The following is a 16,076-nucleotide window of genomic DNA, read 5'->3' as shown; positions in this document are numbered from 1 at the left end:
TCATGGTTTTTAGAGAAATCAATGAAAAAAAATAGTTATACAAAACTTTTGTAAGCAAATGACATCCATGGATTTTTTTCTGCACCTTTTTACAATATTTTTGACGTGAATATTACATATAGTTCTCTGTAAGTTTGTACAGATTGCAGATTTAGTCGACCATTTAACTATTTTAAATCTTTATTTAAGGGTAACATTATATTTCACAAAGTTGCTGTGTTTAGCCATTTTCTTCATTGGTTTAATAAAAAGTTTACATAAATAGCATAATATTGATGCTAATGATGAACCTTTAAAATTTTTAATTTAGGGGATATTAAACAAGAGCCAGGAATGTATCGGGAAGGACCCACGTACCAACGGCGAGGATCACTTCAGCTCTGGCAGTTTTTGGTAGCTCTTCTGGACGACCCTTCAAATTCTCATTTCATTGCCTGGACTGGTAGAGGCATGGAATTTAAGCTGATTGAGCCTGAAGAGGTTGGTTTAGTAAATTTTATTTAGGAGAATAAGATGTGCTATGATGTAAAGGAGCTGATATATTTGATTAATATGCTAAACATATAGTTTTAAAACTCTGGCTACCTTTTGAATTAGACAGTGGGACAAAAAAGAATAATGTCAACATTTAAAGCTACTAATTTATTCTATAATCTTTCCATTGTAATACTGTCCTACAGAATGTTGAAGAAAATCAAACAGAACACCATTAGCATGGCTCTTTATTCAGGAAGGCCAAACTGGAGAAGTCTCTAAAAGAGCATTTAATTTGGGGAAGGAGGTAGGAGGTTTCATGGTCCTTAGGAAAGAAGGGAGATGTCTGCTGAGGCGCAACTAATTTTGTAGATAGAGGAATTGTTCTTTTGAATTAGCAGTCATTATTTGGACAATCTGGATTTTATCAAGAGGTTTGGAGAGGAGCATTTAAGGACCAAAGTCATGCGTAAGGCGGAGGTGAAGAACAGCTAGGGGGCGGGGAGAGACATCCAATGCCACAGTATACAGTGGAAAATTCACAGACTTAAGAGTGTTTTACAAGACACAGGCTTGGTAGAGACATTGTTTCCTTTTGAATGTTAGTGATATCTGTTTCAAGTCATCTGGACTGTGTAGACTCCATTGGAAAGTAGGGATAAACTTTAAAATATTGCTATAGTATACAAGGGATTATTAAAATGAGACATTCTGGATAGAGATAATATACATATATGGAACACACTTTCAACCAAGTATTCAACTGTCTCTCAATCCTGCCTCCTTACCTTGCAGTGCACACACAAATCAAGTATTTTCATAAAGAATCACAAATGAAGTAATTCCATGAAGAGCTCCTAAAATTAAAATTTTCTTTCCCCCAGGACTTAGTTTAGGTATAAGTCTACTGTAGTTACTATAGCATAATCCATCGATAACACTTTGGACCTCTGGGGAAAGGTGACTGACTATTCAATGAAATTTTTGTTTTATTAAAATGCTTTCTCTATTATTTAAAAAATTGACTTTAGTTAATATCAGCCAAGAAAACCATGGGAGATTTTTGGCTGACATGCCTGTGACTGATTATATTGGCTACTGAATCTAAACACCTCAGCAAAGCTGAAAAATTTAGTAAGAGTTGAAAATTTTTGGAACCCAAAGTGATTTGTTTCGTAGACACTGGATATCCACAACCTGGCTACTGGGCCCATATATCTTAAATGTTCTGGGTTTATTAACTGATATATTGAACATAATCAAATAATATGCCCTCTTTTGATGTTCAGAAGACAAAATTACATAACTTATTAAGAGATGATTTATTGCAAGAGTATATTTTAAAAACTATGAAATAAGAGGAGCTCGTTAGTACGATTGTATCCTCTGATTTACATCAACACACCAGTTGTACTAGAGGTTCGATTTTTGCAGTATCTCCCTTGCCTCACACCAAACACACACACACACACACACACACACAGAGAGAGAGAGAGAGAGAGAGAGAGAGAGAGAGAGAGAGAGGGTGCAATAGCAGAAACTGAAAATGCCCCTTATTTAGAGTGGGATAATAGTTTGGGTGTTTAAATTTTGTAGTCTGTCTAAAGCTCAATTTGGCTGTCAAAGAAAATTAGTTTTTCTGTAGATGTACTTAAATTATGTAAGTGAAAGAACCACAAAAATGTGAAGCAGTAACAAATTGAGACTAGAAATGCTTAACAAAGTAATTTGAAAGCCCTTTAACATGATGGGAGAGTGTGTTCTTCTCTTCATGGAAGATGCTAATAATCACTGTAAGACTTGATTCATGCAGCAACTGAGCATATACAACAGGGATTTGTAGTAGTTAAACAGTTATTTCCCTCCACCTGTGATTAAAATAAACTGAGCAGAAATAGGACTTTTTATTTTTGTCATGTATTTGTTAAGATAAGGGACATTGCTGAATTATGTCAGTAATTCTTGATCCACTCAGAAGCAAAACATTCTGCAAGTGATTAAGTTCTTTATATAACAACTATTGACCTTTCTGATGTTTGAGTTTGAATAAGTGGTAGATATGACCAGATGATCATTAAGTTCCATCAAATTCTGAGGTTCTGTGATTTTTTTTTAACACAGAGAAGGAATATAGTTACATCTGTTATGTACTATAAACCGACATTTCAACAACTTTTCTGTAGCAGACTCATAAAGTTAAAAAAGGACTGGGTAATTCAGAGCCAGTAGACCATTTACAAATGGTAACTAACTCAACGGGAATTGTGCAATAAGTACTGAATATTTCCTAAGGCTTTTGTTCAAAATGAAGTGAATCTCATTTCTGATTGCTGCATTGCTTACTGTTGGAATTGCTTCCATCAGGCAATGACTGTGATGCCTTGTTAAAATTTCTTCTTTGTAACAGGTTTCTGAAATTTCTTTAGCCTGTGTGGCCCATAGTTCCCCTCTACCCTTACATGGCAGCTCTGTGTACATGTCTGCACAACTCAGGAAAGGTGTCTCCAAAACTATTGACTTGTGGCTTCTGTTTTCTTTACATTTCATCTAGATCTGTGCTGATTATCTGCACAGATAACTTCAGCAAATTCATAATCTTTAATATCTCTTTTTGAGATATTTGAGATATTATTTTCAAGTTAATCAGTAATCCTAGAGAAATGTTCCAGGAAAAAGTATTGCAATAATTAGTAAGGCATCTATGAGACTCAATGTCAAAGTCTTTTTATAATAGTCAAGATTGTTGAGCACCAGGATGTCTGATAGCTGGGACCCCATTGTGATTTCCATGTATATATACAGGCAGGTCTTTTAAAAAAAGTTAACTAATACTTGTTCTATTACATTATCCTGTTTAATTTGTGGAAAAATAAGGAGGAATGCCGTTGTGCCACAGTTTGCTCTCCCCACTAACACCCTAAGTTTCTATTTGAATGAGTGTTATAAGGAAGTCTTGAAAGTGTTGCCTCCACTCTCCCACTCCATGTTGACAATTGTGCCTTAGCTTCAGGTGGTGCTGGATACCATGCATGGCACTGGAAGGTCACAGGTAGAGACTGAGTGGACTTCCTTAGCTTATGGGTGGTCTACCTGGCCTGGGAATTTTTTGTGTTTTCTGTTAATTTTAAGCTTCTTTCTTGTCTGAATCTCATAGGCTTATTTTTTTTTTTTGCCTCATTCTCCTAAGCTTTGTGAAGAAATGTCACTAAAACAAGTCTAAGAATGCCTTGTAGTTTTCTTAAATATGGACTAGTACCCACAGTGATGAGAATTACTAGGTCTCATAAGAATCAAACTCTGTAAAGATGGAATACTCTTTTGTGGTATTACGAAAATCATATTTATCTCCCCAGAGATCTCCAGAATGTCCTCTTAAACTTTGTTGTGGATATTTTATTTTCCAGGTGAATCCTGGTGAGGTTTTAGAAAAGAATCATTTATAAATGAATAATTATTCCTCAATTGTTCTTTAATTTAAAGGGATAAGCATTTATTTTCACATCTCCTCAAAGTTTGCATGCTGTTCAGCTGCCATGTCTATTAAAGATTCACTGATGTCTATTGTGAAGTTTTTAAAAGATATTTTATTTAGAAAATACTTTCATTTCTTAACACCACTTTTCCCCACACCATTTCAGTATTGCTCAGAACCTTAACATTAAAATAAAGTTTATTTCTGGAAAACTAAGATATATCTGCCACTATTATTGGCAGCTTGGGTATGTAATCTTGTCCCTGTGATATCATGTCTCTCTACCCTGAAAAAGTATACTGATTCATGTGGCTAAAGTACATCTTCATTGAGAGCATACAAACAGCAGAGAGAAAAATAGCAAGGATGGGTATTTAAAAAAAAAAAAAAAAAAGAAAAAGAAACCCTGGAAAAGATTGTTGCTAATGAAGTGGAGACAGACAGAATGATCTCTTAGAAAAGCTATTTTAGTATATATGACGTAGCAACAACTCGGAATTTCATGGAAATGAAGGAACACACTAACCCTGTTAGATAATGCTCTCTTGGGATTGCCTAGGTTTGCATGGCAGCTGCAGTTTTTGCTCAGACTAATAAAAGTGGAAATGAATGAGAACACTTTAGCTGGGGAAGGGAAAGCAGGCTACACAGTATTCTGTATAAGGCCTCCGCTCGCCCAGCCTAGTAGTAAGGTTAGGGAGGTGTGTACATTGAGAAAGGAGGTGTGTTTTTAAAGCTCTTTGAAGAATTCTGCCAAAGTCACATGTTCAAAAGCTCTCAGAAATTTTAGTAAACAATAAAGCGAACATTCTGCTTTAAAGATATTTGTTTGTGGACTCATGCATGATGACCTTTTCCACTTCCTTCTTATTTTTAGCATCCAACTATGTATGAATGCTTTATTCTCCTGTTTGGTTTTGAATGCAATTTTATTATGATGCTGCTTCAGGCAATAAAAATTATTTGTAGTTCAGTTTATTAATTTGTATATTTCTCCTTCTGCTATATACATTGCCCACTTGTTTATTCTTTTACATAGAGTTAAGCAGGATATCTTTTTTTCTTTGGTTTATCATAATTTCAGTAAAACACCTTTACAAAGAAATCCTTAAAGCAGCTTTTAATCTATAGTTTGGTTTGAAAAACTAAGAAAGAAAAAAAAAATAGTGTATCTCAGAATGGAAAACTTGCCTCATTTTGGTGAATTGCAGTCTGTTCGTTCTGTTGTAAACACATTCCCTTATTTCCATTTAATTTTGTATCCAAAACAATAGTGACAAAGAATTCTATTGTGATGTTTCAGAATGATCACTGCATGCCTGGTTTAAAAAGCAAACCAGGGCACAGGAAATTCAGATCACAATAGCTTTTGCTACTTGTATCTTTGATTTGAACAAGTTTGGGTGGGTTTAGAAGTAGTTAATTACCTAATTTTTGTGAACCTTTGCTAATCCTTAACACTATAATGTAATTTTGTTCTGGTGGCAGGTGGCCCGGCGTTGGGGCATTCAGAAAAACAGGCCAGCTATGAACTACGATAAACTTAGCCGCTCACTTCGCTATTATTATGAGAAGGGAATCATGCAAAAGGTGAGCAGCTAATACAGCATTAAAATTCATTGAAATGTTGCACATTAATCTGCATGTCATACTTTAAAAGCCACATATCGTTGCATTGCTGAACCAAGGTTTTCACTCATTCTAACAAATGCTTAGCTCTTGGTTTTGGTATTCTAAGCCTTTCTGTTTATGGACATTACAGACAAATGTGTAATAATATTATATATAAAGTAGTAGGCTTTCTGGAAGTGTCCACTTTCCTACACAGAGTAAAAAGAAAAGTTATATTGGTATTGATGCTGCATCTGTAACTCTCCAGAAGAAGTTGTTATTCTGCAGCTTTCTCCACAAATTTGTGTTTTTGAAATGTTTGTTTATAAATTCCAATGCAAATAAAGATTCTTAGGCTAATGAATTCTTTCTTTTGTTCTCTTTTTTTTTAAATGTTCTGATTCTTAAACATTCAGATATTTCTTATACTCATTAGGAAAAATACTTTTTCTTCTGGCTGATATCTTGCCTGGCTTTGTCACCTAATAACTTATTATGCTAAACTACTTATTCTCGGTCTTATTTGGTTGGTAGAACAAAGTTTAATATATGTCGTTTTATCCCAAATGAGCTTCCTTTAATATTTGAAAGTAACTTAAAAAATGCAGTAGAGATAAGTGAATCATACAATAAAATATAAAATCTTTGAAGGAAGCAATGAATAAAGATTAAACATTCAGATATTTGTTATGATGTCCTTCTGCCTTGTATTTGTATTCAAATCTAATTGCCTTGTTGATGATTTATTCATTGTGGACATTTCAGTTTTACAATTTATTCTTTGTTTATTTGGGAGACAAACATAGTTACATGTTATAGATTGTGGCATATTTTTATGGCATCATAGTTGTGCCAAGAAAAACTGGCAGTCGCTGCATAAAACTTAATAGAGGGCAGTAGGACTATTGAGTTTTCTGGAACACAGGGAATTGGTGCTCTGGAATTTGCCAGCTCAGAAGTTAGAACTTTTAAAATCCTTATAAGATAAAGTTGAATTGGATTTTCAATTCCTCCCTATTTCCTGAATCTTACCTTCAAAATATGTGACTGTTTGCTGTCTCCACACCCCCCACCCCGCCTCCATACTCAGTTTGTAACCCTATCCTTTCACATACATCTTATTCTTCATTTTCATTCCCCTCCTCTTCATATGGGAGCTCAGTACTAGTCCATCACAGTTTCCCTGGGCAGCACTACAAAGTAGTGAAGGAAAGTGCAGGCACATTTAGGTTTCAATGCTAGGGTCACTTTCTTGAACAGATTCTTTTACTAAACAGTGATGTTCTTACATCATTAAAGTTGTCATGATTATTAAATAAAAGGTACTTGAGATACTTTGCATGGCACCTGGCATAATTAATGTCTCTATAAAATGATAGATGCCTAGCCTAGCATACATCCGGAAGTCATGTTAAGCCAAGGCATTTGAGGTTTGTCTAGACCATTAAGAGCTTTCTCAGCTAAAATTATTATAAGACCCATAATTGTACCTTTGGTTTTAAACACAGTATTTGTATTAGCTTTCCATGTCGATGAAAAATACCTGAGATAATTCACCTTATAAAGCCAAAAGTGTTATGGTGGCTCACAGTTTTAGAGGTTTCAATCCATGATCAATTAGCCCTCTGGCTTTGGGTTTATGGCAAGACAGCATATCATGGTATAGGAAACCTGCTCACCTCATAGCCAGGAAGCAAAAGAGAGAAAGAGAAGAGACTAGGGTCTCACTACTCCTTTAAGACAGGCCCCAGTGTTCTAAAGAACTTTTACTGGGCCGCACCTCTTGAAGTTGCCACCACCTCCAGTAGCAACATGTGTGGGACCAAACTTTACCACATAGATCATTGGAGAACACTTAAGATCCAGACTATTACAGTGGTAGATACAGATCTACAGAATGTTGTACCTGATCTTAAATATTCTCAAATATGCTTAAACTTATTACTAGTAGGACCACTACTGATTCCCATTTATTTGTTGTCTTATTCCATGTCCTCTTATTTTAATAAGTTAATAAGGCAACATGCTATCACATAATGATATAGATCCTGAATTATACCAGTAAAAATGTCATTGTTCCTCATATTTGCCCTTGGTAGGCTATAACTGCCAATGGAAACTATTTACCACTAATTTATAAGTTAATTTAGGAAAGTAAAATGCTAATTATGACAGACCTTTTGAGGTGTTTCTTATGACTTAAAGAATGGCAGGATGCTCAATAGCTCAATGCAAAAAATGCATTATATTCATGGCTAGCACAATGAGGACACTTACAAGTTTAATTGTGGAATTTATCCCTCCTCCTCGTGCCTATATAGCCATTCTGTGTCTGGCTGTTCCTAGACACACCTGTACTCCAGTGCATCACTCACATTATTTCTAGAATGTTCTGCCCTTCCCTTTTTAACTTATGCACCATTCTGTTGGTTAAGTCAATTCTAGTATAGTCATTCAGAGGAAAACTATGCCATCCTTTTTATTTTTTTTTAAAGATGTAGAATTACATACTTCAACATGTAGGGGAAATATTTACATGACCATATTTGTTCATTGACAAAACTGTCAATGAATTGACAGTGGGCATTATGTAGAGTACACACATACAACACACACACACACACACACACACACAAACAAACAAATTAAAAGGCAGAAAATAAAATAAAAATAACCAATGGGTCTAAACATGAAAAAAAATTTAAAATTAAAACTGGTAATTAATTTCAGTAGTTATGAAAGAAAGAAGAAATGGTGTAGTAATGCTCGTTGTACCTAGACAATAGGAGTGCTCTATTTCAAAATTTAGAAATGCCTAGAAAAATATATACCAACATTTTAAACAGTGGTTATATTCTGGATGATATAATTAGGAAGCTTTTTTTTCCCTTGATCTGTCATTTCTAATTCAGTAACCAATAACTCTGAATTACTTTTGAAATTTCAAAAGCTAAAACATAATTCAAATATTTAACCTTTGAAAGTACAGCTTAACAAACATGCCTCCTTTGTTTTCATCTGATTCATTTGCCCACAAAATCCCTGTTTTTCCTCTCTCAGTGTTGTAATTTGGGGACACTTAATGTACAGCCCTTTTCACATTGTGATTGTATTACTAATAATGGAAGACATCACTTTCATTGTTTGGATGTCAGCTCTTGTTCTAAACTCAGCATCACTTAATATAGTTCAATAAATACAGTAGTCAACCTAAAAATGTTTATTCAAAATAAATAAAGAAATAAAGAAAAGAAACAGGAGGAAACAGTGAGTAAAGACAAGGTCCTTAAGAGATTTTATAATCTTGATTGCATGTTATCCATTTAAATTCCCTGTGGTGAAACCTTTTTCATTTATCACATCACTTCTAATTATAGCCAGTATCAACATGTTGAAAAAAAAAAAAAAAAAGCAAATATACCTAAATATATACCTTCTTTCTCTGAAGCCCCAAACAAAATAAAACAGGTTATAAAACACTCAGAGGTATGCAGGCCATATACTTTTTTTTTTCCTTTTCCCCTGCAAATACTTTGATCAATGGAGGGGGAAGAAAAGGAAAACTTGAATTTAATATTTCAGGTTGTTTCTGGTATTTTCTACTCATTTTTTATGATCATTTCACCAGTTCACCTTTAAGAAATTAATTTTCTTTACATAAAGCAGGAAAGTAAATAATTATGTGAGGCTTCTGTTTTCAATGCACTGTGCCAGAGACTTTCCTCTCAGTCCCCCAGTGTCTTTCCAAGGAGCCATTCCTGTTTCCATTTCACAAGGCAGGGAACTGAGGAGGGAGTTAAGCAACATGTCCAGATTCATAAACACTACTAAGTCCTGGCTCTTTTTAAACTCAGGCATATTCAGCTTATTTGAATTTGCTAAAGTGGTTCCTCTTATTTAAATTTGGGGCAAAAAAAAAAGTTCTGAAACGGAATTTGGAGGAGCAAGACTTTGGCAGTTGTTCTTTTTCCCCAAAACTTATACAGATAGTTTAGAAACCGTGAACACACTGTTCCCCTATACCACAAATGCAATAGTAATGTCTTTTTGACACAGGGGAGCACAAAGACATTGAGAAATTTTCAGCTTTCTGAAATTATGAGCTACACACACACAAACACACACACATACACACAAAACCAAAGTGAAATCAAAGAACTATGAGTGTGCACCCCTGCGCTGGTGTTGAATATGTCAGCACTATTTTTTAGTGGGAGCCATATTTGTCTCCTTCGATTGCTTATAATTTTCTACAGAAGCATTACTCTTCCAAATTTAAGTTTGAGGTATGTCATTCCCTACACATTACGGTATGTCTCTTTTATTTCAGGCAGTTGTCACATTTCTTTTTCTCATTTCCTCTGTATGCGTTGTATATTTTAGATTCCTTTCACTTTTTTACACCTCTTGCTTCAATTTGACACTTTACACACATCCTTAAGTTCCATCTAATGTATCTTCCCTTCATTTTTAAAAATGTGATGTACCCACGATAATGCGGTCCTCTTGATTCATCTTTCATTTAAATAAGGCTATGTATCTTTGCTTTTTTAGATGAGAATACACAACACAAAGCAGGAGGTGAGGGATATTAGGAATAAAACCCATTTTTCTTTTAAACTTTCAAGGCTTAGTTTTTCCATTGTTTCCAAAATGGAATATTGAGAGGAGACACCATACCTTAAAGATATAAATTTTTACAAATGTAGATGTTGCCTTCAAATGAAATAAAAAATTTTCCAATGCGAAATGCTTGCATGAGATCATTGTTTTAAAAAAATAACAACATAACTTTGCTTTTATATTAAAACAAGCAAACTGTTGAAATTCGTAGCTATATCTGAATGGATTAACTATTACTCAGTCATCATTTTGTATTTTCCTTGATTGAATCACAATTTATTGTAAAAATGAAGAATTTTTTTTTTAACTTTGTGTGTATACCTGCTATGTATTGGGTTGCCTTTGTTCATTCAACTTTCTCCTATAGTAAACCATTTTTTTCCCCTTCCTTTCCCCTCCCCATCTGGGGATGGTGAGGATGGGCTTTTTTCTTCATGTTCTCATCAGGTGGCTGGAGAGAGATATGTCTACAAGTTTGTGTGTGATCCAGAAGCCCTTTTCTCCATGGCCTTTCCAGATAATCAGCGCCCACTGCTGAAGACAGACATGGAGCGTCACATCAATGAGGAGGACACGGTGCCTCTGTCTCACTTTGATGAGAGCATGGCCTACATGCCTGAAGGGGGCTGCTGCAACCCTCATCCCTACAACGAAGGCTACGTGTACTAACATGAGTGACAGTCAAGGGGGCATCCTCGTGCTTTCTCTCTTTCTGCGAGATATGGAGAATCACTGAATTCTCTTCAGTCTTTGTTTTATTTTTGTTGTTTGTATTTTATTTTTAAATAATAATACAAAAGGGGGCTTTTCCTGTTGCATTATTCTATGGTCTGCCATGGACTGCGCACTTTATTTGAGGGTGGGTGGGAGTAATCTAAACATTTATTCTGTGTAACAGGAAGGTAATGGGTGAATGGGCAGAGGGATTTGGGGATTACTTTTTACTTAGGCTTTGGGATGGGGTCCTACAGGTTTTAAGTATGAAGCTATATCGTGTCTGTCGATTTCATAATAACATAAGATAATGTTCATTTTCTCTGGATACCTATGGTACAGTTAATTTCACATTGTGTAAATATCCACTTGGAGACTATTTGCCTTTGAGCATTTTCCCCGTCATTTCTGAGGCTCTGCAGGTGTACAAAAAAACCTACTGTAAATGGCAGTTTAATTGTTAGGAATGACTGTTTTTGCACCTCTTGTAAAAAGGTATTTAGTGATTGCATTTGCCTTTTATTTTGTTTTGTTTGCTTTATATATGACTCGTAGAGGATAACCACGCAAGTGGCCAGTTCTCTCTGAAGCTGAGTAATCACCATGACTGTAAACGAGGGGCACAGTTTTGGACTCTGGCTCCAATCTGAGCCATAGGCCAGTAGCATTACACGTTATCTGGTGCCACCTTGCTCTTTAGTTACATATCATACTGTCTTTTAAGTATTTTGAAGCCTGTTTCAGTTAAATAGTGACATGTCATGGTCCTTTGGAATCTTCATTTATATGTTAAATCTGGGATCACAATGAAGCAAAAAATATCTGTCTCCTTTCTCTTCCTCCAGTACATAAATACATTATTTAATCAATAAGAATTAACTGTACTAAATCACATATTATGCTGTTCTAGTTACAGCAAGCACTCTTTAAGAAAAATATCCACTACACTAAATAGGTACTATAGTAATTTTTAGACATGGTACCCGTTGATATGCATTTAAACGTTTTACTGCTGTGTTATGTTGATAACATATATAAATATTAGATAATGCTAATGCTTCTGCTGCTGTCTTTTCTGTAATATTCTCTTTCATGCTGAATTTACTATGACCATTTATAAGCAGTACAGTTAACTACAGATAGCATTTCAGGACAAAATAGATGACTCAAACCGTTTATTGCTTTAAAAGTAGCTTATGCCATGCTATGCTATGAGCAGCTTTTATGCACATTGACAAATGAAGAGTAAGCTTCAGCTTGCTAAGGGAAACTGTGGAAACTTTTGTAACTTTTGGTGAAATGGAAAATTACAAACTGTCAAAGAATATGAGGAAGTTTGCTGTATGACATAGTGCTGGCACTGATATTATCCATCATCTCGTTTTGGACACTCCTGTAAATGTGACTGGATTGTTTGAAAGAAGATTTAAAGATTTGAAGTTTCAAAGAGTTTGTTTTGTATTTTGTTTTGCATTTGGAGAAAATAATCGAAGGCAGGACTTGTTCCATTCACTCTGAAAGAACCATAAGTAAATGGTATCGCTGAATAGCTTGTTAAGAATCAAGCAAGTGACATGAATTTTGTTCAATCCATTAATATCCTAGAAGCATTTTTTTTCAGAGTCTATAGCAAAATGTTAAAAAAATCCTATACATGAAGCCAAAATAGACCTATGAAAGCATTTCATGATAAGCACCAGAAAGACTATTTAAAGATGGTCTCTTGCTACCCATTACTACACAGATCACAGCTATTTCTCTAAATAGTTATTGGGGAACCCACATGCCAAAATCAATACTATTCACATTATTCCTACAAAAAAAATTCACTTCAACATATGTGTGTAACCTGTGATCTCAATGATTGTTCTATATACTTGTCACCTATTATTTGGCCCTTTATGGGCTAATAAATATGCCTTAAAAATAAGAAGGTTTTTTTTTTTTCTTTTAAACCCCTCTATGCTCATATGGCCATTTGCAACACTTAGGACAAAAACAGATTTTAAAATATTCAGTGGAAATTTTATTGGAAAGAAAATGGTTATATGAGACATTTGGTGAAACTGAAGAGAAAACTTAGTGGGTCATTAAAGTATCTTTTAAATGAAAATCATATTGAGGATTATTTTTTTTTCCTCTTCCTTTTTTTTTGTTCCTTTTTTTCTTTTTATATTCTAACTCTAATCAGTCAGTGAGGAAGAATTAGGCCATGAGTTATCTTAAAGGATCAAAGAAAGAAATGGCATTCATTATATAATATTTAAGGACAGACTACATATTGCTGTTTATGGTAGTAACTCACTGAACTAAATAAGTAATTGACCAATAGAAAATATATTTCTAATACAGAAGGGTTCAAAATATTGCATTATAAACTCTTTTGGGAAATGTATCAATTTTTTTTGGTTTTTATTTTTTACTTTGGGATTTTATTCTACTTTTTGTTTGGTTGTATTTTTATGTTTTTTTAATTTTCAGGTAGATTAATAAATCTGGCAGCTGATTTCTGCAAGATTCTCGTGTTTTGAATTTCTAATTGAATTGGCTATTCTAACATAGAAATTTGAAATAATGTCTTCTTTCCCCTTTGTAAGAGAAATTAAATGAAGTATCTCCACTAGTATTCACTGCCTCTTGTTGATGACATGCTAATATCCAACAGATTAACTATAAAGAATTTTATATCTCAAATAACTAATGAAAAAAATGCTTTTTCTCAATTTACATCTATTTAAATATTTTTGAAAACAAAAATACACAAAGCAGGCAATGCAGAGCATTTTTCTCAAATCACAGAAGAACCTTAGAGATCCAGTTTCCTGAAGATATTGTGTAAGTTATAGTAACTTTAGTAAATCAACACAAGACTATTCTAGTTCTGGAAGTACGAAGTCTAACATTAGCCTATAGAGCTAAAACCAAGGTGTTTTAGGGCCAGTTCTTAAGCTAAGATGTCTGTAGGACTGGCTCCTTTTGGAAGCAATCCTTGTTGTCCCTACTTCTGGAGGCTGCCAGTATCTCTTGGCTCCTGCCTATGTCATGTCAATCTCTATTTCACTAATCACATCCCTTCTATAGTCAAATCTTCTTCTGAAATCTTAAGGATACCTGTGATTATACTTAGATTTTACCAGCTAACTCAAGCTAATCTCCTCCATCTCAAGATCCTTATTCACATGTGCCAAGTCCCTTTTGCCAGAGAAATTATTCATAGGTTCTGGGGATTAGCATGAGGGCATGGGAGGGGACCAAGGAAACCTGTTATCCAGCCTAATATAATGAAGACCCTGTATAACAAAAATGCTAACTTATTTAATCAAGGGCAAAAAAAAGTTCTATCAAGGAATCTAAGTTTAGTATTATGAAATGTTTTCATTTACCATTAAGATACTCTGACCCTTATACTTCATAGATTTGAAAGCTTGCTATATTAAAGTTTACTATTCCACTAGTCCATCTGGTAATCACTTCAATTTATTAGATTATTCAGATCACCCCTTCACTGCAGGTAAACATTGTGTAATGAGAAAAAAGAAAGGAAGATGTGATAATAACAGTAATAGCACAGTTAATCTTTTACAAGTCAGATTATATTTTTAAAATAAATTTCTTTTACTGTTATTATGAGTAGTTATTCTATGATCTTAACATTTGCAAATGATTACTTCTTATATGGTAAGAACAACACATAGACTATGTCTCTTGTTAATTAAAGGAACAGTTGTAAAAATGTCTAACTTGTCTTTATATGACAAGGAAAAAAATTTGTTGCTCGATGTTATAGCATTTGGACAGATCACAGGAGTTTCCAAATTAAGCCACTCTTACCTATTATGCAAAACATTACAGAGAAGAAGGCCATTTGAATTTTTATTACTTTGAATCATAAAAAGTTAAAATTTAAAAAAAAAAGAAATGAGTAAGCTATTTTCCCATTGCTGTTTGGTACAAAAAGGAAGGAATTAGAGTTATTAAAAACCATACAATTTGAATAAAAATAATGTTAGGAAGAAATTTAAAGAAGACTAATGTACATATTGTGTAATTGTGATAAGAATTGCATATAAGTCAAGTTTCAGAAAGGTATTTGTGTTGGACAAAACACAAGAATTTTACCCGGATTGGGGGGGGGGGGGACCCACAGGAGGTTGGGAGGGGCCACCTGGCTGCCTCCTGGGGACTTTGGAGAGCTGATCTAATTTATTTAGAACTCAACTAGCAATTTTAGGGCTTGATTTTTCTTTGAAAAAGACATTTTAAAAGTTTATGGAAAAGTATAGTTTAAGAAGAAAGTTTGATTAGACTAGTGTATGGCTTTATAGAAATACTGATGATTTTAGAATGTTCAATTAAAAGTGTATATATAATAGCTTGACTTATGAATTCATATGTAAGGTAGGTTTTCTTTTTGCATATGCATAGACTCCAATATTCTTATTTGGTTCCATTCTAAAATTATATTTATGTTTCTATGGGAAATAAATTTTTTAATTCACTTGGTTGTATTAAAATTATATTTACAGTTTGAGAAAACATGCTATGAAATTCATGTAATTACAGCAAGTTAAATATGCTCAAAATTTGAATCTAAAATAAAAGTCCAGAAATGGAAAATATGGAACTGTCTTGATCACTCTGAATAGTGGCACATCTAAAACTGACAAATGTAATCTAAAGTTTAAACTGCATTCTAATGGTGTTAGATCATTTCAATAATTTATGACCAAATCATTTGAGTGATATCTTTGCACTAGTTCTTTTTTTTCTCATTCACTTTCTGGATAATTTAGATACTAGGACACATGATAAATTTTGTTTTTCCAGTTCTGTGTTCCAATTACTTAAAATATTCTTTCATTTAATCCCTTTGATAAATATATCAGGAAGAACTTTTAGGAAAAGAATTATCTAAATCACTTCAGTAAGTCCTTTAGGCCAAACACCATGGAAACATGACTTATATTACTGCTTTCATCTTTCCTGGCTTTGTCCAATGAGACTGAAGCTAATGGCAAAAATGAAATGTCATTGTTTTAAGATACCACGTGATCAAAGGCAAGTTCATAACTTGGACCTAGATGCTTCACTGATGTAACTCTTAATCAGTAAATGTCTATTACAGTGACTCACATTTTGCAGAAGCACGGGTTATTAAAATTTTTTATCAGTTTTTGAATAT

The 16,076-nt window shown here is 34.0% G+C and overlaps 1 protein-coding gene across 4 annotated transcripts in view; it reads left to right on the top strand.

Annotated features, from left to right (window-relative positions):
- Etv1 (ETS variant transcription factor 1) overlaps positions 1-14,813 on the top strand; it is a 90,175-nt gene extending 75,362 nt beyond the window's left edge. For all 4 annotated transcript variants that reach the window (XM_046463590.2, XM_046463589.2, XM_046463588.2 and 1 more), the window contains 3 exons: positions 311-480; positions 5,435-5,536; positions 10,628-14,813. In XM_046463590.2, coding sequence (XP_046319546.1) covers positions 311-480; positions 5,435-5,536; positions 10,628-10,849 — 494 coding nt within the window. In that variant the 3' untranslated portion in view covers positions 10,850-14,813. The remainder of the gene's footprint in view (positions 1-310; positions 481-5,434; positions 5,537-10,627) is intronic.
- The last annotated feature ends 1,263 nt before the right edge of the window (positions 14,814-16,076 follow it).

Source organism: Marmota monax, unplaced genomic scaffold, assembly GCF_021218885.2.
Source record: "Marmota monax isolate L192 unplaced genomic scaffold, Marmota_monax_Labrador192_F-V1.1 WCK01_AAM20220418_F8-fsc00057, whole genome shotgun sequence".
In the NCBI taxonomy this organism is placed as follows: domain Eukaryota; kingdom Metazoa; phylum Chordata; class Mammalia; order Rodentia; family Sciuridae; genus Marmota; species Marmota monax.
The sequence above is the reverse complement of the archived record's forward strand: the minus strand, read 5'-3'. Positions and strand labels throughout refer to the sequence as shown.